General features: G+C 37.9%; 1 protein-coding gene across 1 annotated transcript in view; it reads right to left on the bottom strand.

Annotated features, from left to right (window-relative positions):
- Positions 1-10,026: 10,026 nt before the first annotated feature.
- LOC130090636 (dedicator of cytokinesis protein 1-like) overlaps positions 10,027-22,969 on the bottom strand; it is a 119,381-nt gene continuing 106,438 nt past the window's right edge. Inside the window, exons 24-28 of the mRNA XM_056258123.1 lie at positions 21,470-21,615; positions 18,500-18,698; positions 17,099-17,264; positions 13,969-14,120; positions 10,027-10,930 (exon numbers count right to left, since the gene is read on the bottom strand). Coding sequence (XP_056114098.1) covers positions 10,835-10,930; positions 13,969-14,120; positions 17,099-17,264; positions 18,500-18,698; positions 21,470-21,615 — 759 coding nt within the window. The 3' untranslated portion in view covers positions 10,027-10,834. The remainder of the gene's footprint in view (positions 10,931-13,968; positions 14,121-17,098; positions 17,265-18,499; positions 18,699-21,469; positions 21,616-22,969) is intronic.

The following is a 22,969-nucleotide window of genomic DNA, read 5'->3' as shown; positions in this document are numbered from 1 at the left end:
GCGCCTGGACATGTGAGAGACTGGGGTGAAGAGAGAAGGAAAAAAAAAAAAGTGCATTATTCTATAAATGTTCTGTTGTGAAAGGTTTTGTTTGATAAGAATTTCCTGATAAGTGAGTATTGCTTTCAAGGGCTTTAGACAGTTGTCAGAGGGGGGATTCTTATTCAAGAGGGGAGGTGTTCTGTAAAGGGAACTAAAGTTTCATGGTGACACACGACACGGACTGTTTTGAAGGTGACACATATGTTCCTAGTAAACGTTCATGCTAAGCATACGCCAGCTCTCAGTGTCTTTATTCAGTGCATACATCCGGCACATTTAACGTAACATTACCTATACTCTTAAAAAAAAAAAAGACTCTTTATTTGCATCGTTGTTTCCAAAAAGAACATTTAACATCCATGGAAACTTTCCTTTCCATTGCAGAGGTTCTTTATAGTGGAAAAAGGTTCTTTGGATTTTTAAAATGTTCTTTACACTCAGGGAAAAATGCTTATTTTAAGAACTGATGAATGAAAGGTTCTTTAAGAAAACCAAAACTGGTTCTTCTATGGCATCACTGCGGAAAAAAAAACAAGAAAACATCTTTGAGAATCTTTAGTTTTAAGAGTGAATGTTGAAAAATACTACCATTTTCATGAGGTGAATTTTCCCAAGGCACTTTATCCAGGCGTCATGCATCTTATAATCTTCATGATCCTGGATCACTTGGTGACCTACAAGACCCAAAAAGAGTTGCAATGAATGGACTTATGCTAATTTATTTGTAGTATTACATAGAAATAGAATATATAGAATCCGTAAATAAAATACATAGTTTTAGAGCTCAAATTTAAAACCCAATCAATATGCATTTTTGATCAGTGTTGTTATTGTTAACTAAAACTGAAATTAGAACTGAGATTTGCTTCATATTGAGGAATCGCCATGTACTTTCATTACTCTTGCATACAAAAATAAAAATCATTGCAAACTTCTAGAAAAGATAATGAACCCGCAGCTACAACAGAAGCCAGACATCAGCACAGACTAGGGTGACCACCTGCTAATAAGCCCAAGGGGGGACAAGGGGTATGTTTCTGAGGGACAATGTGGGACACTGCCTGGCGCGGCGGTGCCCCCACCTACGGGCAGACTCACTGATAGTGGTTTAACCATTTCTAGCACATACCACCTTACATGGTATATTAATAATGCCCTATTCCCTAAAACATGTGTAATTTGCTGATGTATGCTCATGAATAGGCCAACCAATGTGTATTTTTTTTCTAAATAAAGATTCATTCAATATTTTGAACATTCAATGAATTGACAGATGCATTTCCACTTACGATTTACTTTAGCTATTTAATTTGATTTATTTTTCATTACAATTTATTCACTTTAAATAAATTATAATATAAAATTATAGGATTAACAGGAATTGTAGTTGCTCAACACCACAGGGACAGTTTAAAAAAATATTCATTTTCCCAGTCTTTCTTGTACCCACACCTTCTCTTTTTAATTGATGATGGCGGTGCCTCAGACTCAGTCTCTTTCTCCATTTTTCGAACAGGAAAGCGCGCATCTAAAATTTCCTTCCCGGTGTGTCTGGTATGCACGTGCGTGCACTGTCATGACAACTACGAAAAAGTTGACAACAACCTAGTCAGCAGTTAAACCCAGTTCAACTGAAGGGTGGGTCACGTAGGTGTGGCAACAGTAGCGTGCTGAACTGTCAAGTAATGTTCGTTTGGCTGCCTGGGGCTCGAGGATATACATGTATAGAGCGACCAACTTTTGTTTTGAGCAAGCATTGATTATGCGTGACACGGTCTCAATTTGCACGCGCTATGCGGGACGGGTGGTCACCCTAGCACAGACGTTCAGTAAAGAAGTTTCCAGACGGCTGATGTCCTTCTGGCTTTGTGTCTCTGGACACACAATAAAACACTCTCAGACGGATCCATTAAACCCAAAGGTCTGCAGACGTCATGGAGGACCAACTCTACCATATTTAAAAATAAATACAGAAATAAATAAATGCTCAATAAATAAATAAGCATACAATTAATTGCCCCAAAAAATACAATAAACAAATAAATGTAGGTAGAAATTAAATTATACAGTGAGACATAAATGTATATATCTCTTTTAATTAGCTTCTTTATTTATTCACCTTTGTAATAATTACCTTATTTATTTATTGTCCGTTATAATCTTCAACTTTATTTATTAATTACTTATTTTTTTAGTATTTATTTATGTCCATGTTATAATATTTTTGTCTGTTTTATTCTTCCTTTGTATTTTTTTTACCCTATTTATTTATTCAATGCCATTTATTTCTGCCTGTCGTTTTTACATTTCTGTATGCATTTCTACCTCATTATGCAAATGAGGAGGGGCTGTGTCTTAAGGGGTCAACTTCTGCCCATTGGTTGGTTAGCATTTTACTGCATCGGTCGAATCTACATGCCACCGGCCGCGATTTTTTTTTTTTTTTTTTTTTTTTTTTTGCAGGGTGGTAGGGGAAGACTCATTAATATTCATTAGGGAACTCATCCCTGATTGTCAATTTAAAATATACATTTTAAAGTCAAGAAAGTCGCAGTTTGATGTAAAACTGTTGAGGTATAAGACTGTGAAAATACGCAATTAAAAAGACTACAAACCCCAAAGGCGCACATTTTCTCTCAATGAATGAAGCTAACTTTACTGAAGCTAACGTCTGTCATTTGTTCTATAGTCTTACGTTATAATCGTAACGTTACGCCGTCATGCCGGAGTGTTTTGTACCAGACTGCACACACACGAGCAGCGGATCTCGCTCGTTGTTTCGCTTCCCGGGAGATGTAACGTTAGTTCATTGAGCGATTTTCACATAAAACTAAATCTTACTCTTCTGTTTTATGACAAACTGCGACTTTCTTGACTTTCATAATTATCTTTTAAATTGACAAACATCATATGTGTAATTCAGGGCACAGTTCAGACGGAATAAAAAGATAAGTTGTCTCTCGCCATTGACTACCATACATATTTTTTCCGAAATAAGGTCCCATGAGCCGGAAGCGGAGGGGAGGGGGTTAGGCTCTCTATGGGCAGAAGTTGACCCCTTAAAGGACAACTCCGGTGCAAAATGAACCTCGGGTGTAATAACACATTGGTACAGACTAAATCGTTCCCTGAGATTTGTTTTCATGATAATCGAATGTAAAGAGTTTTATCTCTAAAAACAGTTTAGCTTATAACGCTAGTATATTGGGCATCGAGTAAGCAAAAAGAGATCGCTAGTTAATACCATTAACAAGGCTCAAATTAGCCCCACACTAACACGGCAGCATAATGAGTGTCCTTACATGCAAACCGAAGCATTGAGAACTTTGTAAGTGTATAGACAGTTTAATAAGAAGATACTTTACACAGACAGTACAGTTAGCGCATACAGACAGGAGCCATCTTGGAAAACAGTCTCGATCAGTCAAACCACGAACACGGTGATACGTGAGCTGAACTGTGACTTGGAATCTCATATGGTCCGTTGTTTCCGGAAGAAAGCACTGAGCGCATAAGAGAAGCACTGAACGCAACAGAGAAAATAAAAAAATAAATATAATTTATCTTATCTTCAATATCTACACGTACTGTTCGCTCACCTTCGTGGTTCTATTGATCGAGACTGTTTTCCAAGATGGCTGCTGTCTGTATGCGCTAACTGTACTGTCTGTGTAAAGTATCTTCTTATTAAACTGTCTATACACTTACAAAGTTCTCAATGCTTCGGTTTGCATGTAAGGACACTCATTATGCTGCCGTGTTAGTGTGGGGCTATTTTGAGCCTTGTTAATGGTATTAACTAGCGATCTCTTTTTGCTTACTCGATGCCCAATATACTAGCGTTATAAGCTAAACTGTTTTTAGAGATAAAACTCTTTATATTCGATTATCATGAAAACAAATCTCAGGGAACGATTTAGTCTGTACCAATGTGTTATTACACCCGAGGTTCATTTTGCGCCGGAGTTGTCCTTTAAGACACAGCCCCTCCTCATTTGCATAATGAGGCAGAAATGCATACAGAAATGTAGAAACGACAGGCAGAAATAAATAGCATTGAAGAAATAAATAGGGTAAAAAAATACAAAGGAAGAATAAAACAGACAAAAATATTATAACATGCACATAAATAAATACTTCAAAAAATAAGTAATTAATAAATAAAGTTGAAGATTATAATGGACAATAAATAAATAAGGTAATTATTACAAAGGTGAATAAATAATGAAGCTAATTAAAAGAGATATATACATTTATGTCTCACTGTATAATTAAATTTCTACCTACATTTATTTGTTTATTGTATTTTTTGGGGCAATTAATTGTATGCTTATTTATTTATTGAGCATTTATTTATTTCTGTATTTATTTTTAAATATGGTAGAGTTGGTCCTCCATAGACGTCTAAACCTCGAGCGAAAGCCTTTCTGGAGGTGAATTTGAGAAGTGTGTGTTTGTTTAATAAACTGCCTTAAAGTACAAGAGCATGAAGTTTTGCTCCTCTGCAGCCAGAAAAGGAATATGTACTGTACATATTGATTAAAACATCAAGTTTGTTCTTGAATTTTGTGGAATGAGTGTTTGCTTTAAGCTATTAATCACTGCAATAGAACTACCCAGAACATTTTGCTAAATAAACACAATCCCTTTCAAAAAATAAAAACCGCATTAATAACCCTGAGAATAAAAATCACACTATAAATAAACCATCATTGCTCTGTTCCAAACCTAGTCAGCTGCCTTTTCAGTCGTCAACTTGGGCATCTTAATCATGCTTGTTCCCATTTCTTCACCTGTATTGATGCCAGTGTTCGTGCTGCCAATAAAAAGCATTGCAAATCACTCATTTATGATGTTACATTCATAATGTCATCTGAATGTTCACACAGAATGCCTTTTTCCACTCCACTGCACTTCTAGACAGACGTCTTTAAGTTGAGTTCGCATTACGTCATTCAAGCCACACGTCGTCTACTGTCCTGCGTCTCGCTTTTTTAACAGCAAAAATGCATTCTGTGTGAACGCAGCCGTCTGTGTAGGCAGTGTGAGTGAGGATTGCTCACTAGGTATTGCCGCAACCAAACACAGACAGATGTATTTTGCAGGATAAATTCCACAAACGATTGTGTGGGAGTGTTCTGGTTGGTTTCTCTGAATCCTGGGATCTTCAGGCACTCCAAACCTCAGTCTCTCAACCACTGGAAACTGTTTCCACTGGAAAGACCGATAAGACAGAACCAGGCCTCGGCTCTCCAAGGACTCCGTCCACCTGCTGAGACGGTGAGATCCTCGGTGTGTGTCTTGGTCTGATCTGAAGATCCAGACCTGCAAGACAAAGTCAAATCCACAGTCACACATTCATAACTCAGCACTGATGCAGAGGAAACGAATTGCTCAAATCAAAATATGAATACAACAATATTTATCCAAAATAACACACACATACAGCAAGAAAACAGAGGATATTACTGCAAACAGACTCAAATTATAGTTTTTGCACTACAGATCTTCTGGTTAAAAATAAATGGTGAACCAAAAATGGTAAAAGTTTGTCCATGTTTACTTGTGTTGTTACTCGTGTTGTTCCAAGACTGTAATGATGACAACGCCACTATATTTGGGACATTATAACCAAACCCAACCAAAAATAAATGTGCATTTTTCTCTGCAGACATCAGAAAATGTATTGAAAACTTGTAAAGATCTCATTTCTTCTCTAAATGAGCAGGGCAAATAGAAAACTGCACCTTAAGGTAACACACAAAACGGAAAATGTACTGACATTTTTTTGCCATTGACTACAGCTTAACTGTCACTCGGCTTTTTATTGCTTTTTCTCCCATCACATATTTTAGTAATCATCATACATTTGAAAACTTGAAATTTCAAAATTCATCCCGTTTTTCAATTGGACATTGCGATACCATAGAAGCAGTACCTTTAACTCTTTTACCAACTCAATTTTTGTGATATCAACTGGTTATACATATGGCCTTGAATTTCTAGCAATTTTAGAGTCCACATTGTTTAAAAAAATTTTTTTTTTTTAAATCTAATTAAAAGTGTTTCATTCAGAACATTTGCTTTACATTCAATTCAATTTCTATAACATTTTTACACTAAGCTGCTTTCACATAATCTGCACAGTGTCTTCTTTAAAAAGGGACAAACCTTATGTCTCAAAGCATTTATGAATTTCAACCATTTAAGTTCAGATCTGCTCGGAAAGGGGAGTGCAAGTTAACAGGTTAACCCTAAAACACAACACAAAATACATAAAACACCAGTGAAAAATCAATACGGACATTTCCTTCATATTAACAAAGTACATTTGTTTACAGTGTACGGGCAAAATATAATAATGATAATAAATAAGTCATTAAATAAAAGCTTGATTTCAGACAGAAATGTGAGCTGGACAGAATTGGATTGAAGTACAAATGTGAATTTGGGTCAATTTTTGTCTGAGATGGATGGGCTAGTTTATCTGAGTTCAGCACAGATTTTCATAAGTGACACACACGCTCCTGGATTTGTGCAGACAGTCACAGTAGTGTTTATGAGAAGGCTTCAGATTAGGTTCAATGGAGGTTCTCCTCCAATCAGAGGCGGTGTGATAGACCGCACCACCGAGACCAAACACAATCACACTGAAATATGGATTCAATTTAGCCTTCGGCCCCTCCTGCATGAATATATATCAGTTATATTAAAATCAGAACAGCACAAAGTGATTCACAGAAAACAGCAAAAGTATTTGAATGGAGGAGAATGGAAGCATCTGCCGGTAACAAGATGTTTATACAGGTCGCCGTCTGAGACTGTTAGCGAGCAGCTTTAGCCTGAGCTTTGCATTACAATTATTGTTTATTGTCAATCAAAAGTGAAGGCAATGCATATTCAATCTGCCGTGGCAGGACATCATTTCACTCTGACTTATGGCCTGTTATTGATTTCCTAACCAGAGATCTTATTTCAGCACATAAATGACACTGGGGTTGTTCTCGCCGTTTATTTCGCTCCCGGCATTGTCAATTGCTTAAGCGAATGTAATCATGTTTTCCTGCGAGGAGAACCTAGTGATCTGCCACTCAACACACTTAAAACGAGTGGCGAAAGAGGGACTGGAAATAGATGTCAGGCACAAGATTTGGTCACATTTGAGCCTGAAGGATCTAAAAAAGAGTTGCTGATGTATTGTATAGTGAGTGGTGAACTGTAAAGGACGTGACCAGAGCAGTTTAATTCCTCTGAAAGCCACGTAAAACAAGGCAGATCCTGTCAGATCACCAGTACAAGAAAACAAGATCGTACAGTAAAACTGTGACCCGTAGGAAAAACATTACAAAATTCTAGTATTACATTTATAGTAGGCTATATTAAATTGTTTCATTAAAGTAAAAGAAATATGCATTTATTCTTGGTTTACCGTTTCCTTTTCTGCTAAATAAATAAATAAATAAAATATTATGGCCTACTTTATTCTATAGTGGGTCTTAGCAGTGTTACTTTAGTTATATTAAGATTTTGAATTTCATTTTAGTTTAATTTTCATTTACGCCATTTTAATAGATTTTATTTATCATTGCTTATTTAGGTTTAATGTATTTTTTTAACGTAAGTTTTAGTTTTTATTTATTTCCAGTTAATAATTTTAGTGCTTAAACCTAAACGTTTCAGTTTATTGCAAAGGCAACATATCTCTTTTTTTGTTTAGTTTAAAACTGATTTTTAGTTAAAGACATTTTTAGTTGGTTTTAGTGACCAACTTAACCTTTAGGATGAACTAGGTTTAGATATTTTCTACCTCTGGTTTAAATAGAAAGTCACATTTAATCTGCTGCCACTTCTATATTAAGCCTCAATAAAGTCTGAGTGTAATTAACATGAAGAAAAAACATTTTTCCCAGCATCCTCTAATACATAAAGTCACTTGTCTCATGGAAAACATATTTTGCCAAATGAACGCCGATGCACAATGAAGCATAAAACTTATAACTTTGTGTTTATTCCATTTCTGACAGCAGTGTGACTAAAGTAATACTAACTAAAACAGAAAATATCTTTTGAAGGAAAAAAAACTAAGGTTATCTGAAGCTCAGCCTGGAGACTCTGATTGAATTTGATCATGAAATGGCTGAATATGACCTTTCCTTTCAAAGGGAATCTTCAGCTGGATTAATCAGGTCAGATGTTGATATGTACCGTGGGAAACTGGCTCAGGCGGGTATTAATGTCACGACGTTTCTGTGACAGTTTATCTCGTTCACACGTTCTTCAGTCCCGGTGACCCAGCAGCAGAAACACCTCAAACACATTTACATGGTCTGTATAGACATTGTATAGACTACACAGACATTATCAGGTCTCATTCCATCCTGTTTGAGCAAATTGCACAAATCAGTGTGATATCAACATGGTTAAATATACCTAGTAATACAGTAGTGGCTAAAAGTTATATCTGGAGGGGGTATTTGTTTTAAATAATTAAACCATCAAAACATGAGGTGTGTGTGTGTAATTTTATGAGGAAAGAACAAAACGTCTATACGACTGTAACCCTGAGAACAGGGAACGAGACACTGCGTCAGTGACGCTATTGGGGAACGCCCTCCACGTGAACCGATGTCTTAAAGCTTATCCAATCACGGCAATCGTATTGACCGGCGACAGCCTATGACGTCACTGTAGTGCGACCCGGAAGTATAAAAGGGCCGCCTAGAGAACATGTCATCCACTGTTCAGCAGGCATCCCTGAGGCATGGCTAGCGACGCAGTGTCTCGTTACAGTCGTAACCTAGACGTTCCCTTTCGAAAGGGAACTCGCACTGCGTCAATGACGCTATTGGGGAACGATGTACAATCCCGCCATGCTGAGGGGAGTGCATGCCAGATTATGGCTGTGACAAACGTCAGAAATGGGAGTTTCACTGAAATGCCGTTAACGGTCTTCTATTTCAATCATCATCCTTTTGAAAACAGCGCCTTTTCAACATGAAGTTATAACTATAGTGTTTGAGGGCGGGGCAAATAAGAAGTTTTTTGCGAGAAGCCAATGAAGACCACAGCACAGACGGGCATTATGCACATTTTTTTTTGTTAGATTTTTTATGTATGTAGGTGACAGCATAATAGGGGCACTTTTTAAAATAATTTAAATAATATTTGAATAAAGGGCGATGTCAATGTTCCTTGGCCAGACACCAATTTTGGCCACAGTATAACTGTCTTAAACAGAAGTATGCCTATAAAATTAAAAACACAACCATATTTTTTGCAGAGTACAGAATATTCTTCAGGACAAGAATGACCCATGCAACGAACACCAACACTGAACCCCACCTAGTGTGATTTGCACGATTTCCTTTTTTTAGATGTTGAATTTTGCATGTTTAAGACCATAATGAACATCAGAATTACACACTTAATCAGACTAGAGCAGTCGTTCTGACTGGATGTGCTGCAACAGTGACCTTGAACATACAAAACGCCCTCCATCATGTTTGCTCTCAGTGCATAAAAGATGCTGCATTGATTATGCATGTATGAGTCGATGCAATGCTTTGCTACTTTCAAAATATTTGAGTAAAGTGAAAGCTGGCAGCGTTTATGATGCAAAAATTCCATTGAAATTCCTCTCCACACGTCATACTGAACAGATTAGAAATCGAAGTGCAGCTTTTCAGGTTTTAAGGACTTGATCGATAAACTTTTGAGTCCTTTTCAATGAGCAATGAGTTAATACTGTAAACACAAACTGCAAAGAACTCACCTCAGACTCAACTCACCTCACTTTCCAGAGAGCGTTGACTTATTACACATTAGCCTGGAGTATCATCACAAACAGCAGACAGGCTTACTGCATGATGTCATTTCAGCAAAACAAAAAACAAACTATATATATATATATATATACACCACATCTGCTAAAATTAAATATAAAATGTATTGCTGCTTGTGGTTTACAAAATAATACAATAAAAATAAATGAAATGTTACTTTATTTTCTATTGGGTCTTGAATGGCTACATTGCTCTGGATTAGCATGAATCAAACAAGAGCCACTTTACAAATACATACATTAAGTTTATTCAGAAGTCAGTAGTGGATTTGGAGCAGTCAATGCTATCGATATGCACACTGTTGCTTTTATGTGGTTTATACGCTTGATTGGTACAATGACTTTTAGTTGTTTTCACTCCAAATGAGAAAGAACAACATCAAAATCAATAAAAGAGATATGTAAGAATACCTTTACTGTCCCTCTCTTTAGAAAATCAACCCTTTTTGGATAAAAATGCCAATTATTTATATAAACTGCATATAAAAAAACAAACATAAAATGTACTTTCAAGAAAAGCAATAAAATAAAATCATATATACAAACCTCTGTACATAAATGTGTATATAGTGAGGATAAAAATATGTAAAAATGAGAGAAAGAGGAATCTTTGACTATGACCTGGTCATGTGTCTCGATGATAATATGCCTAAAAAGCATCTTCCCGACTACGTTCCTGCCTAAACTATAATTCATCTTTAGTTTTAGCTAAACATGCACCATCTGCCAAAAATCCCCAGAATTCCCTGACTCCAGTTCCACTGCATCTATATTTGCTGTTGTCTGGAGTGATTTGAGATCTCGGCTTGGAGCGCTGATCCGGCAGTGGACACACAATGATCAGCCGTTATGAGAAGGGCTGAGGTGAGCGATTCATCATGCCACACTGTCAGGGATGTTGACGTAAAATCGTTGGAAGAGGGCCGATGTGGATGTCACTGCCGTCTTCTCTTACTGGACGATGCCCGAGTCGATGGAGGTCTGCTTTCTCGTGGTCTTTGGAGGTGGAGGTGGAGGGGTCTTGCTGGGTAAGGGGGGCGGAAGGTGCTGGAACAAGGAACAAAAGAGAAGTAGAGTTTAAGACAAATGCAGTTTTTCATTATATGAGTCACTGATCTGCATCCTGAAACACACCGCTCAAATAGTGCAGCTCGTCTCTAATACACTCGCCATTACATTAATACAGCCGTTCCTTTCTTCCTTTCCGAGTCAAGACTGATAATCTGGTCTCTTGATATGAAGATGTTTGAAAAAAAAAACAATTGAATAAATAAATAGTAATTTTATATTTTGTTAATTTTCACATATAATAACAAAATATATATATAAAAAAGAATCTCTAACCTTAAGTAACTATGAGTAATAATAATAAAGTGATAGAGAAAATTAAACAAAGAAAAAAGAAAACCGAAGCATTGTATATACACTTCCATTCAAAAGTTTAAAAGAAACGAATACTTTTAATCCGCAAAGATGCATTCAATTGATCAAAAGTGACAGTATTTTTATTATGTTACACAAGATTTCTGAAATAAGGTCCAAATAAATGCTGTTCATTTGAACTATCAATTTATCTAAGAATCCTTAAAAAATGTATCATGATTTCCACAAAAAATATTAAGCAGTTTTCAACATTGATAATAATCAGAAACGTTTCTTGAGCAGCAAATCATCATATTAGAGTGATTTCTGAAGGATCATGTGACACTGAAGACTGGAGTAATGATGCTGAACATTCAGCTTTGAACACAGGAATAAATTATGTTTTACAATATATTCACAATATTACTGTTTTTACTGTATTTTGATCAAATAAATGCAGTCTTGGTAAGCAGAAGATACTTTTAAAAAAACATTTTAAGAAATCTTACCAACCCCAAACTTATCAACTTAAAAAATAATATTTTTTTCAGACTGCAGTCGTACAGTACAGAACTTCAAACGGTTTCAACCTTTAACAGTAATTTCCCAATACTTCTAGCAGCTGCAGAGAAGTTCAGGTTCTGGGTTAATTAAAGGGTGTCGGGGAGAGAGAGAGAAAGAGAGAGAGAGAGAGAGAAAGAGAAGAGAGAGAGAGAGAGAGAGAGAGAGAGAGAGAGAGAGAGAGAGAGAGAGAGAGAGAGAGAGAGAGCAACAAAGACCACATAATCAAACCCATCAACCTTAAATTTAAAAGCCACATTCAATTCATCTGCATCTTTCTTCAAAACCATATAAACCTGACGTCTAAAACAAACAACATGCTTAAGTAGCGGTGATTTACAGCCAAACGGGATCTTTTTCATTTGGGACACTACTTTACCATGCCTTGAAAGCTCTGCTATCAAGAGTTCATCTTTAATGAACGGGGGAACATTAGACAGAATAACTCTTTTCGCCGGTTGAAGCAGCGGCATTACGGGAGTGAAGGTATCCTGTATAACAACGCCATTCTGAACAACACTATTAACTTTTTCAACAGTGTCTAGAAAGACAACAACAGCGCTGTTCATGCGAGAAGCAGATAATATGCTATCGCAACCAACAACGTCTCCTACAGCCAAAACACATTACTCACAGGCGCGAGCTTGATACCGTGTCTTCGCGACAACCGGTCCAAACTCACGCGTTCTGAGGACGCCATTGCCACCCAGCAAACGCCGGATAGCGGCGAAATTCGTGCCACCTAAAACCTACCAACCTATATTAACAATCGCAAACTCACACTTAAAAAGATTTTTAACCAGAAACAGTAAGAAAGTTAAGAGAAAGAGAGGAAAAAAAACAACCTCACTCACACCAGCAGTACTCTCACAGCAAACTCCGCCCACTCACTCACAGCATCCGCTCAGAGAGAGAGAGAGAGGGATAGAGGGAGAGAGAGATAGAGGGAGAGGGGGGTTGAGAGAGAGAGAGAGAGAGAGAGAGAGGGATAGAGGGAGATGGAGAGAGAGAGAGGGATAGAAGGAGATGGAGAGAGAGAGAGGGATAGAGGGAGAGGGAGAGAGAGAAAGGGATAGAGGGAGAGAGAGATAGAGGGAGAGGGGGGGAGAGAGAGAGAGAGAGGGATAGAGGGAGAGAGAGAGAGAGAGAGAGAGAGAGAGAGAGAGAGAGAGAGAGAGAGAGAGAGAGGGATAGAGGAAGAGGGAGAAAGAGAGAGGGATAGAGGGAGAGAGAGATAGAGGGAGAGAGAGAGAGAGAGGGATAGAGGGAGAGGGAGAAAGAGAGAGGGATAGAGGGAGAGAGAGAGAGAGAGAGAGAGGGAGAGGGAGAGAGAGAGAGAGGGAGAGAGAGGGAGGGAGGGATAGAGAGGGAGAGGGAGAGAGAGAGGGAGGGAGGGATAGAGAGGGAGAGGGAGAGAGAGAGGGAGAGAGAGAGGGAGGGAGGGATAGAGAGGGAGAGAGAGGGAGAGAGAGAGGGAGGGAGAGAGAGGGATAGAGGGAGGGAGAGAGAGAGAGAGAGGGAGGGATAGAGAGGGAGAGGGAGGGAGAGGGAGAGAGAGAGAGGGAGAGAGAGGGATAGAGAGGGAGGGAGAGGGAGAGGGAGAGAGGGATAGAGAGGGAGGGAGAGGGAGAGGGAGAGAGAGCGAGAGACGAGCGCTTTTGTTTTCCGACAACTGGCGATCCCAAGAGCCGAACAACAGAAATAGACTTTAATATGTAATGCTGTCATAAATTATAGTCATTTTCGAAAAGACAGGTATTACAGTTGGTACATATTCTGAACCGTGTCCCTTAAATGTCCGTCTAGTTCGAACTTGCGACATTTGCTAGCAACTGCTCTCTCCGCGGAAGCTTTGCATTTATAGAGCTAATAAAATATCTTGACTCAGATCGATATTTCATGTCTAATTATTTACTTATGTGGCAAGTAACCGTGTAATAAGCAGGATAATATACATCCAGCCGGTTGTTATCTCAGAATAAACCCCTTCAGGTTCAAGATGCAAGACCTGATCACCCTGTCAGGGTTTATTCTGAGAGAACAACCGGCTGGATGTACATTACCCCTTACATGATCATGTCAAAATAATGGAAATGATGATCATGCAATAAATGTCTTTATAAACATGCAAGTCTTTGACGGATGTTGATGATGCGTTATACCCGCGGGTGTGGCGGTGGTGGAGGGGGTGTGGTCGGACTGGCCAGGTCTGAGTTGTCCATCAGGTTTCCATAGTCACCCATGCTGCTCTTGACAGGAAGTGGGGGCGGGGTTTCCCCCTTATCTCCATAACCCGTCCCATTCAGCTCTAGATCTGCAGAGAAACAAGACAAGAGTGCTGTTGAGATCCGCATCACGATGCATGAAACTATATATCTGCAAACACATCAAATGTGTCTACAATTGGATAAATAGGCTTGGACTTGGTGCTTGTAACCCAAGGACAATGATGACACCAGAATAAAAATATTCATGATTCTGAAGCTGAAAATACAGAATTATTTTAGACGAATATGCTTGCACTCTTTCACTGACTAGATGCATTTAAAATAATGTCGGCCACTTTTTACTGGTAACATCAGACATCAGACATTATCAGGACCCACAAATATTCCCCCATTGCATTATTATACATTATAATCAACATTATATATAGTAGTTTAATGTAGTACTTACACTAAAACTCAGAAAATTTTTTTCTCACACAGTAATTTTTATTTTGGGGGGACTACCCACGATGCATATTGTCACTATCGACGATACGTACTGTTGCATTTTTGTATTGCAATATATTGTGGCACGATATATTGTTACACCCCTAGTGAATATCATTGTATTAGATAGCAAAATATTAAATCGATCAGAATTTACTCAAAATAAAGGTACAAAAAGCACAGTTTTCAAGCAAAACATTTTTACTAAAATAAGTTTCTTTGCGAAACAGATGAAAAAAAGTAAAGTTAGTAAAGTGCATTTGAGAGCAGGAGATGTTTCATGCAATGACATTCAGAGATTTTTACTTGCGACTCTTTTGAAGTATTAAATGCAATGTAAATGTGATATCTGCTGTTTGAGGAGGAATGTGCGCTCATTTTCCACTGAATAATCGAACACAGAGATGACGACACACAGTGCAAACTCAGGATTCAGACAGTGGGCTGAACCCATGGGAGAGTAAACGCCTCGCAAAGCCTGAATCCATTACACATCTTCACAAGCGGCGAGTGGGAGACTGGATCAGACTCGCTTTCATGCGAGGGATTTAACACTTCTCCAGAGTTTCACATCACAACATTACGTTTGTGTGGCATCAGACTACAGCATGTTAGGCAGCATATGATGTCATATATCGGGGGTGTGGCTTAAAGTTCACCAAAAAATGACAATTCTGTCATAATTTACATTAACTAATACAGGTTTGGAGTAAATGATGACAGAATTTTCATTTTTGGGTGAACTAACCCTTTAAGTTGGGAAAAGGAAATCCCAGTTACCACAGTTATTCATTTCCATGAGGAAAATGAAGGAAAAATAAGTTATTCATAAAAAGAAAAGTACTGTAAAAGATCTGGATGTTTTTTCTGCTTTGAATAAAGGCAAACAACAAAACTTAAAAGATTTGTATTAATCTTTTAACAGCTATTATTAAAATAAATGAAAATGAAAGTGTCACTGCCATTCAAAAGTCTTACCAAACGCAAACGTTTGAATGATAATGTAAATCAGACTGAATGACTTGGATAGTAGTCAGCAATTTCCACTTCTAAAATATAATTTTATGATTTATGTTGATTATATAACATCAGAGGACACTATGTGATGCCAAAACCAGTGCTGCTATATTTCAGTAGATCAAGGTAATTGCACTTTTATTTAATATTTAAAATATGTAACGAAGTCTGCTGGTGTTCAGATGTGTGATTAGATATCTTGCTGCTGACTTTCTTCTTTGTGTCTTTCAGCTTCCTTTATTCAAAGGATTGGCAAAACAAACCTTTGTGGATTTTGAACTACATTTAAAGGCACACTGTGGAACTTTTGGCCACTAGGGTGCGCTCGACCTGTAATTTTCACGTCTAGTGCCCCTAGAGGCAACAAGCGCCGCAGCATTGTCGCAAAAGTCAACAAACAGTCAACCGGTCAACCTCCCGTGTCTGTATGTGTGTGCAGACGGCATTTGATTTGTATGTTGGAGAAAGTTAATCGATTCACTACTGACCAAAATATTAATATAAATATAAGATTAATAATATAAATCCTATAAAGAAAACAAATTGAATAAAAGTAGCATACGCAGAAAACAATGTCTGATCAGGTAAGTCGCATTGACAAGGGTTGCCCAATCCTGCTTCTGCCGATCGTCTGTCCTGCACAGTTCATCTCCAACCCTAATCAAACACACCTGAAGCAAACAATTAACGTCTTCAGGATCTCTTTGCAATGGGTTGGAGATGAAATCGAGTAGTCGGGAAATCGTGTAACAAAACTGATATAACTCACGACATATTTCCGTTATTTGTAGTCTTCAGTTTGTTTTTCCTTTTACACAAATACAAACATATGAGCTAAAAAAAAAAAAAAAAAACATTTACATTTGTATACGGCAGTATGTTGTGACTTATATCAGTTTTGTTACACGAATTCGCAGTAAATATTACATTATATACACTTTTATGCCGATGTTTATTTTAAACTCTCCCTTTTTCTTTTTTTGGTCTCCTCTGACAAAATCTTTGCTTTCTTCGCTTTCTTCCGAGTAGCTGTTGATTCAGCCATGACGACAACATACAGACGCCGGCAATCAAACGCGAGTTGAGCTCTCACGTTAGAATTTGAGGAAGTTGGGGTGGTGGGGGAAGTGACGTATGCCGTAAAGCGGTCGAATTTTGTAGTTCTTTTTGTGCTCGGGTTCCTACCCGAAACCCGAAGTTACATAGTGCTAGTAAAAGCGATACAGACACCTTCAGGCTTCGGCAGACGTGTCATTCAACCTATTGTAAGTCGATGTACCATCTCAATGGGTTTTGGTAATATATTATAAAGGTTGAAAAGTTCCACAGTGTGCCTTTAAATGTTTTGGAGTGTTTTATTCCTAAAATAGCCCAACCTTTTTTTTAAATTTAAGTTACTTTAAACTACCATAACCATTTCTTTTAATCTCCCACAGGTGGGCGTGGCTTCCTTGCCAAATATCTATCCTAGCTTGCTTTAGCAAAACGTGCCTAATTTCATCATATTTCAGAATTAAACTTCTAGGGGGAATGTCAGATCAGTGTGATGTATGACACATACTGGATCCAGTCAGTAAGCTGAAGTGCAGTTTGACCCGGGGGGTGATGGGAGGCGGGACGCTGGGCACAGACGGGTTGGCAGGGGCTCCTGGGGACACAGAGAGTCTTTTCTCACCCAGTAAGTTGATCACCTGACTCTTCGGCCTCTGGGGCCTCAACGGACTGATCTGGAGAGATGAAAATATGACAGATAAATACAAGAGAGTGAACCGCTGTTTCAAGGAATCGCTATTCAAGGGATTCAATATATCAGGACTAAAAACGACGACCATAAAAACTGTGTAAGTGGATATAGACACAATGATAACAGTGGAAAAAATGATTTGCAGCTGAAGAAAAAAATAGTAACAGAGTAAAGAACAGCAATTCAAACAGCTCGGGTCCATTTACATGAGCATACAGGTTTATTTAATGCATAATTCAGCAGGCTTATGAATTATTCCAGTTGTAAATGCCCCATCATTAATGTGCGATCAGTAGAATGAAGTTCACATACAGGATTCAGGAAGCAGAATAAGTCACTCTGAACATGCCGACATGTTTAAACCTACAGTCTATGGTTTAAACCTGCTTTTATTGAACACTTTTTGTACAGTCTACAGTGGCAAATGTTTTTTAAATTTAGTCTTTAAATGTTACATTCTTCTCTGACTAAAGTGGATTTCAATTGAGTGAAATAACATTTATGGTTATGTGCAAAATGATGAAAACGTGCATCAAAATGTAACATCGAGATCAATGAAATTACTATAAATAGATTCAAAATTAATTTTTTTAGCAGGAAGATATTATTTGGCATCAGACGAGGACATTAACAATAACTGTTAAAGGTAAAACAAAGTAAAAAATAAAAATAAGCAGGCGGGCTTGTTATCAACATGACAGATTAATTAAGCAGCAAATCAGATTTATCCATTGAATTGTAGAGGTCAGCGGCCTTATGAAAGGGTCAAGGTCATTATGATGATGTATAAAAGACAAAGCATCCAGAAGGTCCAGGGCAGAGTAATTACATGCGCTAGTTTTCTTTATTCAGAAGCGTAAGGTGATGTGCTTCTCTAACAGTGAAGTCTGTGAATGGCTCGATTTATTCTTATTATGTGCTGTTGGTTCTAGAACCGCTCGGGGTCATTTGGTGCTCATACTCAGAGATTGAAGAGACTTGCGAGTGCAGATTCAGATTCAGCCTCAAAAAGAGGCTTTTTTAGGAACGACTGATTAAACGGAAAGCAGGCAAATGATAGTCTTTCGGTTTACAAATGGTTTCTATTTCTGATGTAGTAAGTTTACTTTCAGTGGCTTGATAGTGGAAACTTGTCGTGGCAGTGAATGATGCGCAGTGGAAGTCCGTATTTGCGCATGGATTTGGCACGGTTGTGTGTTTGTATGAACAGATACTCACGGTCTCTGACAGTATGACCGCCTCACTCGGCTGCAGGGGAATATCAGCGGCCTTCAGTTCCTTATCAAACAGCTCCTGGTGTTTACTGTTCCTCTTCTCCTTCTTTTTCTCCTTCCTGTCTTTCTCAGGTTCATCTCGATCCAGTTTATCCTGGGACTTACAGTGCTGCTTCTTTGGTAAAAGAGGCTCCAAGGCAAATCTATCCGATGAAAGAGAAGAGGAATCAAATGAAAAGAGGAGTAGAGATAATTGAGCGGCGGGTATGTTTTATTGGATAAGACGGCTGGGCTGTTTAATATTAGAGAGAAGCCTCTTATGAAGTCTTGAGCAAATATTAGCACTCATTTGACATTTAGCTCCAAAAAGCACATTTCTGGTGTACAGTATCTAGTGTCATGGCAACCAACCATATTAGTTAATTTAAAATAATACATTATGTTTATTTCAGAATCATTTTTTTTTATTTTATTTTTTACTGCTGGCCCTGTTCTTAATTGTCCTTCCCTATATTTCCACAGGCCTCACCACAAATGTGTCACAGGCATTCCCACAGATTTTGTGCTCAAACTCAAAAGTGTGCACACATAAACCTGCTTCTCTGAACTAAATTGAGTTCTTTTAGCTGCTTATTGCACGTAAACAGTCAAATAAACACAAAATAATGTCAAAATACCGGTCTTCAAGTAATCACAGTCAGTTATGTTTTAAGTGAACGTGAACAGTTTAGAGAAAACGCATGTGTAACAGTATAACGGATCCATGCGTCAGGTCTTAAAGTGACAGCAGCCTAATATACCTGCTGCCAACTTATGAGATATTATTAAAAATATCTATATGGCAGTTTTCCCCCCATGGTATCATGTCAAAATTGTGGCTAGTAAAAATGCTAAGTGGCGGGTAACTTTGGTTTTAAACCTTTTTTAATTTGCAATGGCAGCTGGAATATAATATTTAACAATATTCAGCTATAATACAACTATATGGGCTATAAATTACTCTGTAAAGGAATAACATACAGTGATCTGTTTATGATTTAACACAGCCGAACTGATGCATGAAAATATTTCTGTAAGTCAGGTAACCGACGATACCTAACTAAAAATCCGCAATAAGTGTTTAATAAATCAAAGAAAAGCAAATGTTTAAGTTTGCAAAGCCCAAAAGCACATGACCGATGAATGAATGTAAGATGCAGCAGCACCAACTCGAAGCGCTCTCACACCGGCTTCATCCTGATCTGCAGTTTCACAGACTAAATGAACACTACAGTAAGCATTACAGTTAGCACAAATGTACGTGAACCTAGACAGCTCAATTCTGCAAAGAAAAATTGAATTGTAAATTTCAGGTTCAAAGCTCAGAACAAACTAGTTTCTTAAAAATGCAGTGATGCTGGAGAGAAATCATACACCATCCATGCAAAAGCGAATATCTCCACTTTAAAGCGTGTGTGTGTGTGTGTGTGCATCATATCTGCTGACCTGCCCGATAATGAGACTCACAGGCAGTTTTGTAAAGCGGAAAGCAAGGAAAAGGGGAAGCAGAATGTCTGGCTCTCATAATCAGAATCTTGGGCTCAAGCAAATCAAAGTGCTTTAATGAGATGGATTAACTAATCAAATGAAAGCTCTTGTGAAGTGGTGCCCTTCACAATTAAATACTAGCGGAGGGCATCGCTGATAGAATCGCTCTCTTCAAACACGCACTAATTAATCCTTCAGGTTGGCATCTGTGTGCCTGCCACGCTAGACTGGCACCAACCTTTCAGGGTGTCAGAGTAAAGAGGCCGAATAAAGGACATGTATTACAGTGATTTTAACACAGGTAAAAGGTTGACTTGGGGTGACAAAGTGGTGTACTTAAAATAAATGCTGTAAAATCACTGAAACGCATACTGTCCTCAGATCTGTTTTACACACATAAACCCGTCTGATCTGATCAGCTGATTCTGTATGAACTGATGGAACTTCTCAAAGCGCAGTAAAATGATCTTGGAGGCACAGCAGGTGCTGGACATGTGACGTGATTCAGGTGCATCTGTAAGCGTGTGGATGAGAACAGACCGCCCACAGAGAGACAAGATGGAAATGACAAAGAGCGGGAAAGAGATTACGGGAAAGAAAATAACACACACTCCAACCTATGAAGTGTTCCTGTACTAGTCCTCCAACCGCTGAAAGAAGAAAATAAATCATTGTCAAGAATCCAGCCAGTTTAATAGAGGTCTGAATCAATGGTCTAGTAATAAGAGTTTTTCCAATGCCTGATCCTGATATCTAGCGTAGAGAGAGATTTATATTCTTCAATTTTGAATTAATAATCCAACAATATATGTGTGTGTTGGAAATAAGAAGTAAAAGTTTTAATCTCAGACACTGATCCAGACCTATGATAAATGTATTCATTTATTTGGTTATTTTGTAAGTACTGTGATCAAAAATACAGTAAAACCAGTAATATTGTGAAATACTATTAACATTTAAAAGTAATGTTTTATATTTGAATATATTTTAAAATGTAATGTATTCCTGTGATCAAAGCTGACTTTTCAACATCATTACTCCAGTTTCCAGTGTCACATGATCCTTCAGAAATCACTCTAATATGATTTACTGCTCAAGAAACATTTCTAGGTTATTGTCAATGTTGAAAACAAATGTGCTGCTTCATATGTTCTTTACAGGATTTTTTACAACATTTATTCAAAATAGAAATATTTAGTAAAATTACAAATGTCAATTGTCACATTACTGTCACTTCTGATTAAAATTTTGATTTTTGATCAATAATATTTACTATATACAGCATAGTATAAATCTCTTTCTCTTCCGGCTGCTCCCATTAGGGGTCACCACAGCAGAATTATCTGAGGTTTTATGATGCACTTTATAAGTATAAATAAAGGCGAAATATCTGCAGATATATTGTTCTTTCAGTCTGGATCATGTGTGTGTGTGTGTGTGTGTTTACCCGTCTGATCCCGGTCTGGAGGGTGAGTTGTCTGATGATATGGAGGTCACAGACGCGACGGACAGTGGCCTCTGAGACGATGGCATGGTGAATGACCGAACCATTGAACGTGGCCGACTGCCCCGCCGCTCGTCTGACATGGGAGGCTGAAACACACAGTTCAAATATATGACATGAGAACATCACAGCATTTCAACAGGTTTTTTAAAGAAGCCATATTCTACAGCTGTAGCATTTACAAAGCCAATACTTGCACCAAAAAGGTCAATTTAGTTTATGAAACATTTTTTCCCTTTCTGACACATTGGGTCTCATTCATGAAACATTCGTAAATATACGAACTAATATGCGAGTGATTTGCGCGTAAAGAGACCTTCCCGAAAACTCTTCTCCTGATTCACAAATACTTCGTAAACGTCAGATGTGATAGTGAAATGTGTGTGTGTGTTAATGAATTCCAATCAGTCGTAAATGGGATGCGCGTGCACGTTCATTCTCAATTACCATAAATCCCGCCCATTAAATCCGACTGACAACTATATATGGGCATCATATTATGACATGAATGCGAATGAAAAAAAAAATTCTCAGATGCAGAAATTGAAGTTTTATTATCAGAAGTGCATTCAAAATGCCACATTTTATTTTCAAGCGTACATAGTGGCGTATCGGGTCCTAAAAAAAAGGAAGCTTGGCAGCATTACAGATGCAGTTAATGGAGTTTCATCTGTTAATCGAACATTCCCAGAAGTGAGAAGAAAATGGTTCGACATTAAGCTTGAGAGCAAAAAACGAATTAGTTCACTTCGGAAAAATAGTATTCAAACTGGAGAAGGACCACCATCGCAGATGCCATTACTGGCTCTCATAATAAGAAAAACAGTATGTAATTACTATATATAATATTTTTTCAAAATGCTGTGCAAATATGTACCCGATTAAGGTGAATTAAAATGCAGCCTTAGTTATTAATGAGCAAAACGTTCGGGTGTTAAACTCACTATTTACGCGTAGCTGGGAGCAGGAGTAGATTTCTTGTGTACCAACTAACATTTGGAAAATACGAACATTTTAATGAATCCGAAAATTTACGCCAGAACCACTTTACACACGATTTACACAAAAATTCGTTCTGCTCGTGTTTCATGAATGAGACCCATTAAATGTAAATGACCCCTGTTGTGACTGATAACATCTATGAGAGTATAAATGTCAATATACACATTTTTCAGACCACTCCCTAGTTGTTTCCACCAACCAATTTTTGTGTGCATTTTGGGATATCGCATAAAAACATACGCTCTAAATTGAGGAGGATAATTTTTTTATCCATTAAGAAGACATGCGCATAAACTACGTTGGATACACATTTACCGATTAAATCCCTCGATGTGCAACAAAAACAGAGGGGATGATTGGATAACTGGACTAACCAGCGGACCAATCACATCGCACAGCATTCCAAATGTTGGTTTGGTCATTCTGAAACACCAAAGTCTG

The sequence above is a fragment of the Rhinichthys klamathensis genome, unplaced genomic scaffold (assembly GCF_029890125.1).
Source record: "Rhinichthys klamathensis goyatoka isolate OS25496 unplaced genomic scaffold, OSU_Roscu_1.1 h1tg000148l_1, whole genome shotgun sequence".
Taxonomy (NCBI): Eukaryota; Metazoa; Chordata; class Actinopteri; order Cypriniformes; family Leuciscidae; genus Rhinichthys; species Rhinichthys klamathensis.
Note: the sequence above shows the minus strand (reverse complement) of the source record. Positions and strands in the feature narration are given on the sequence as shown.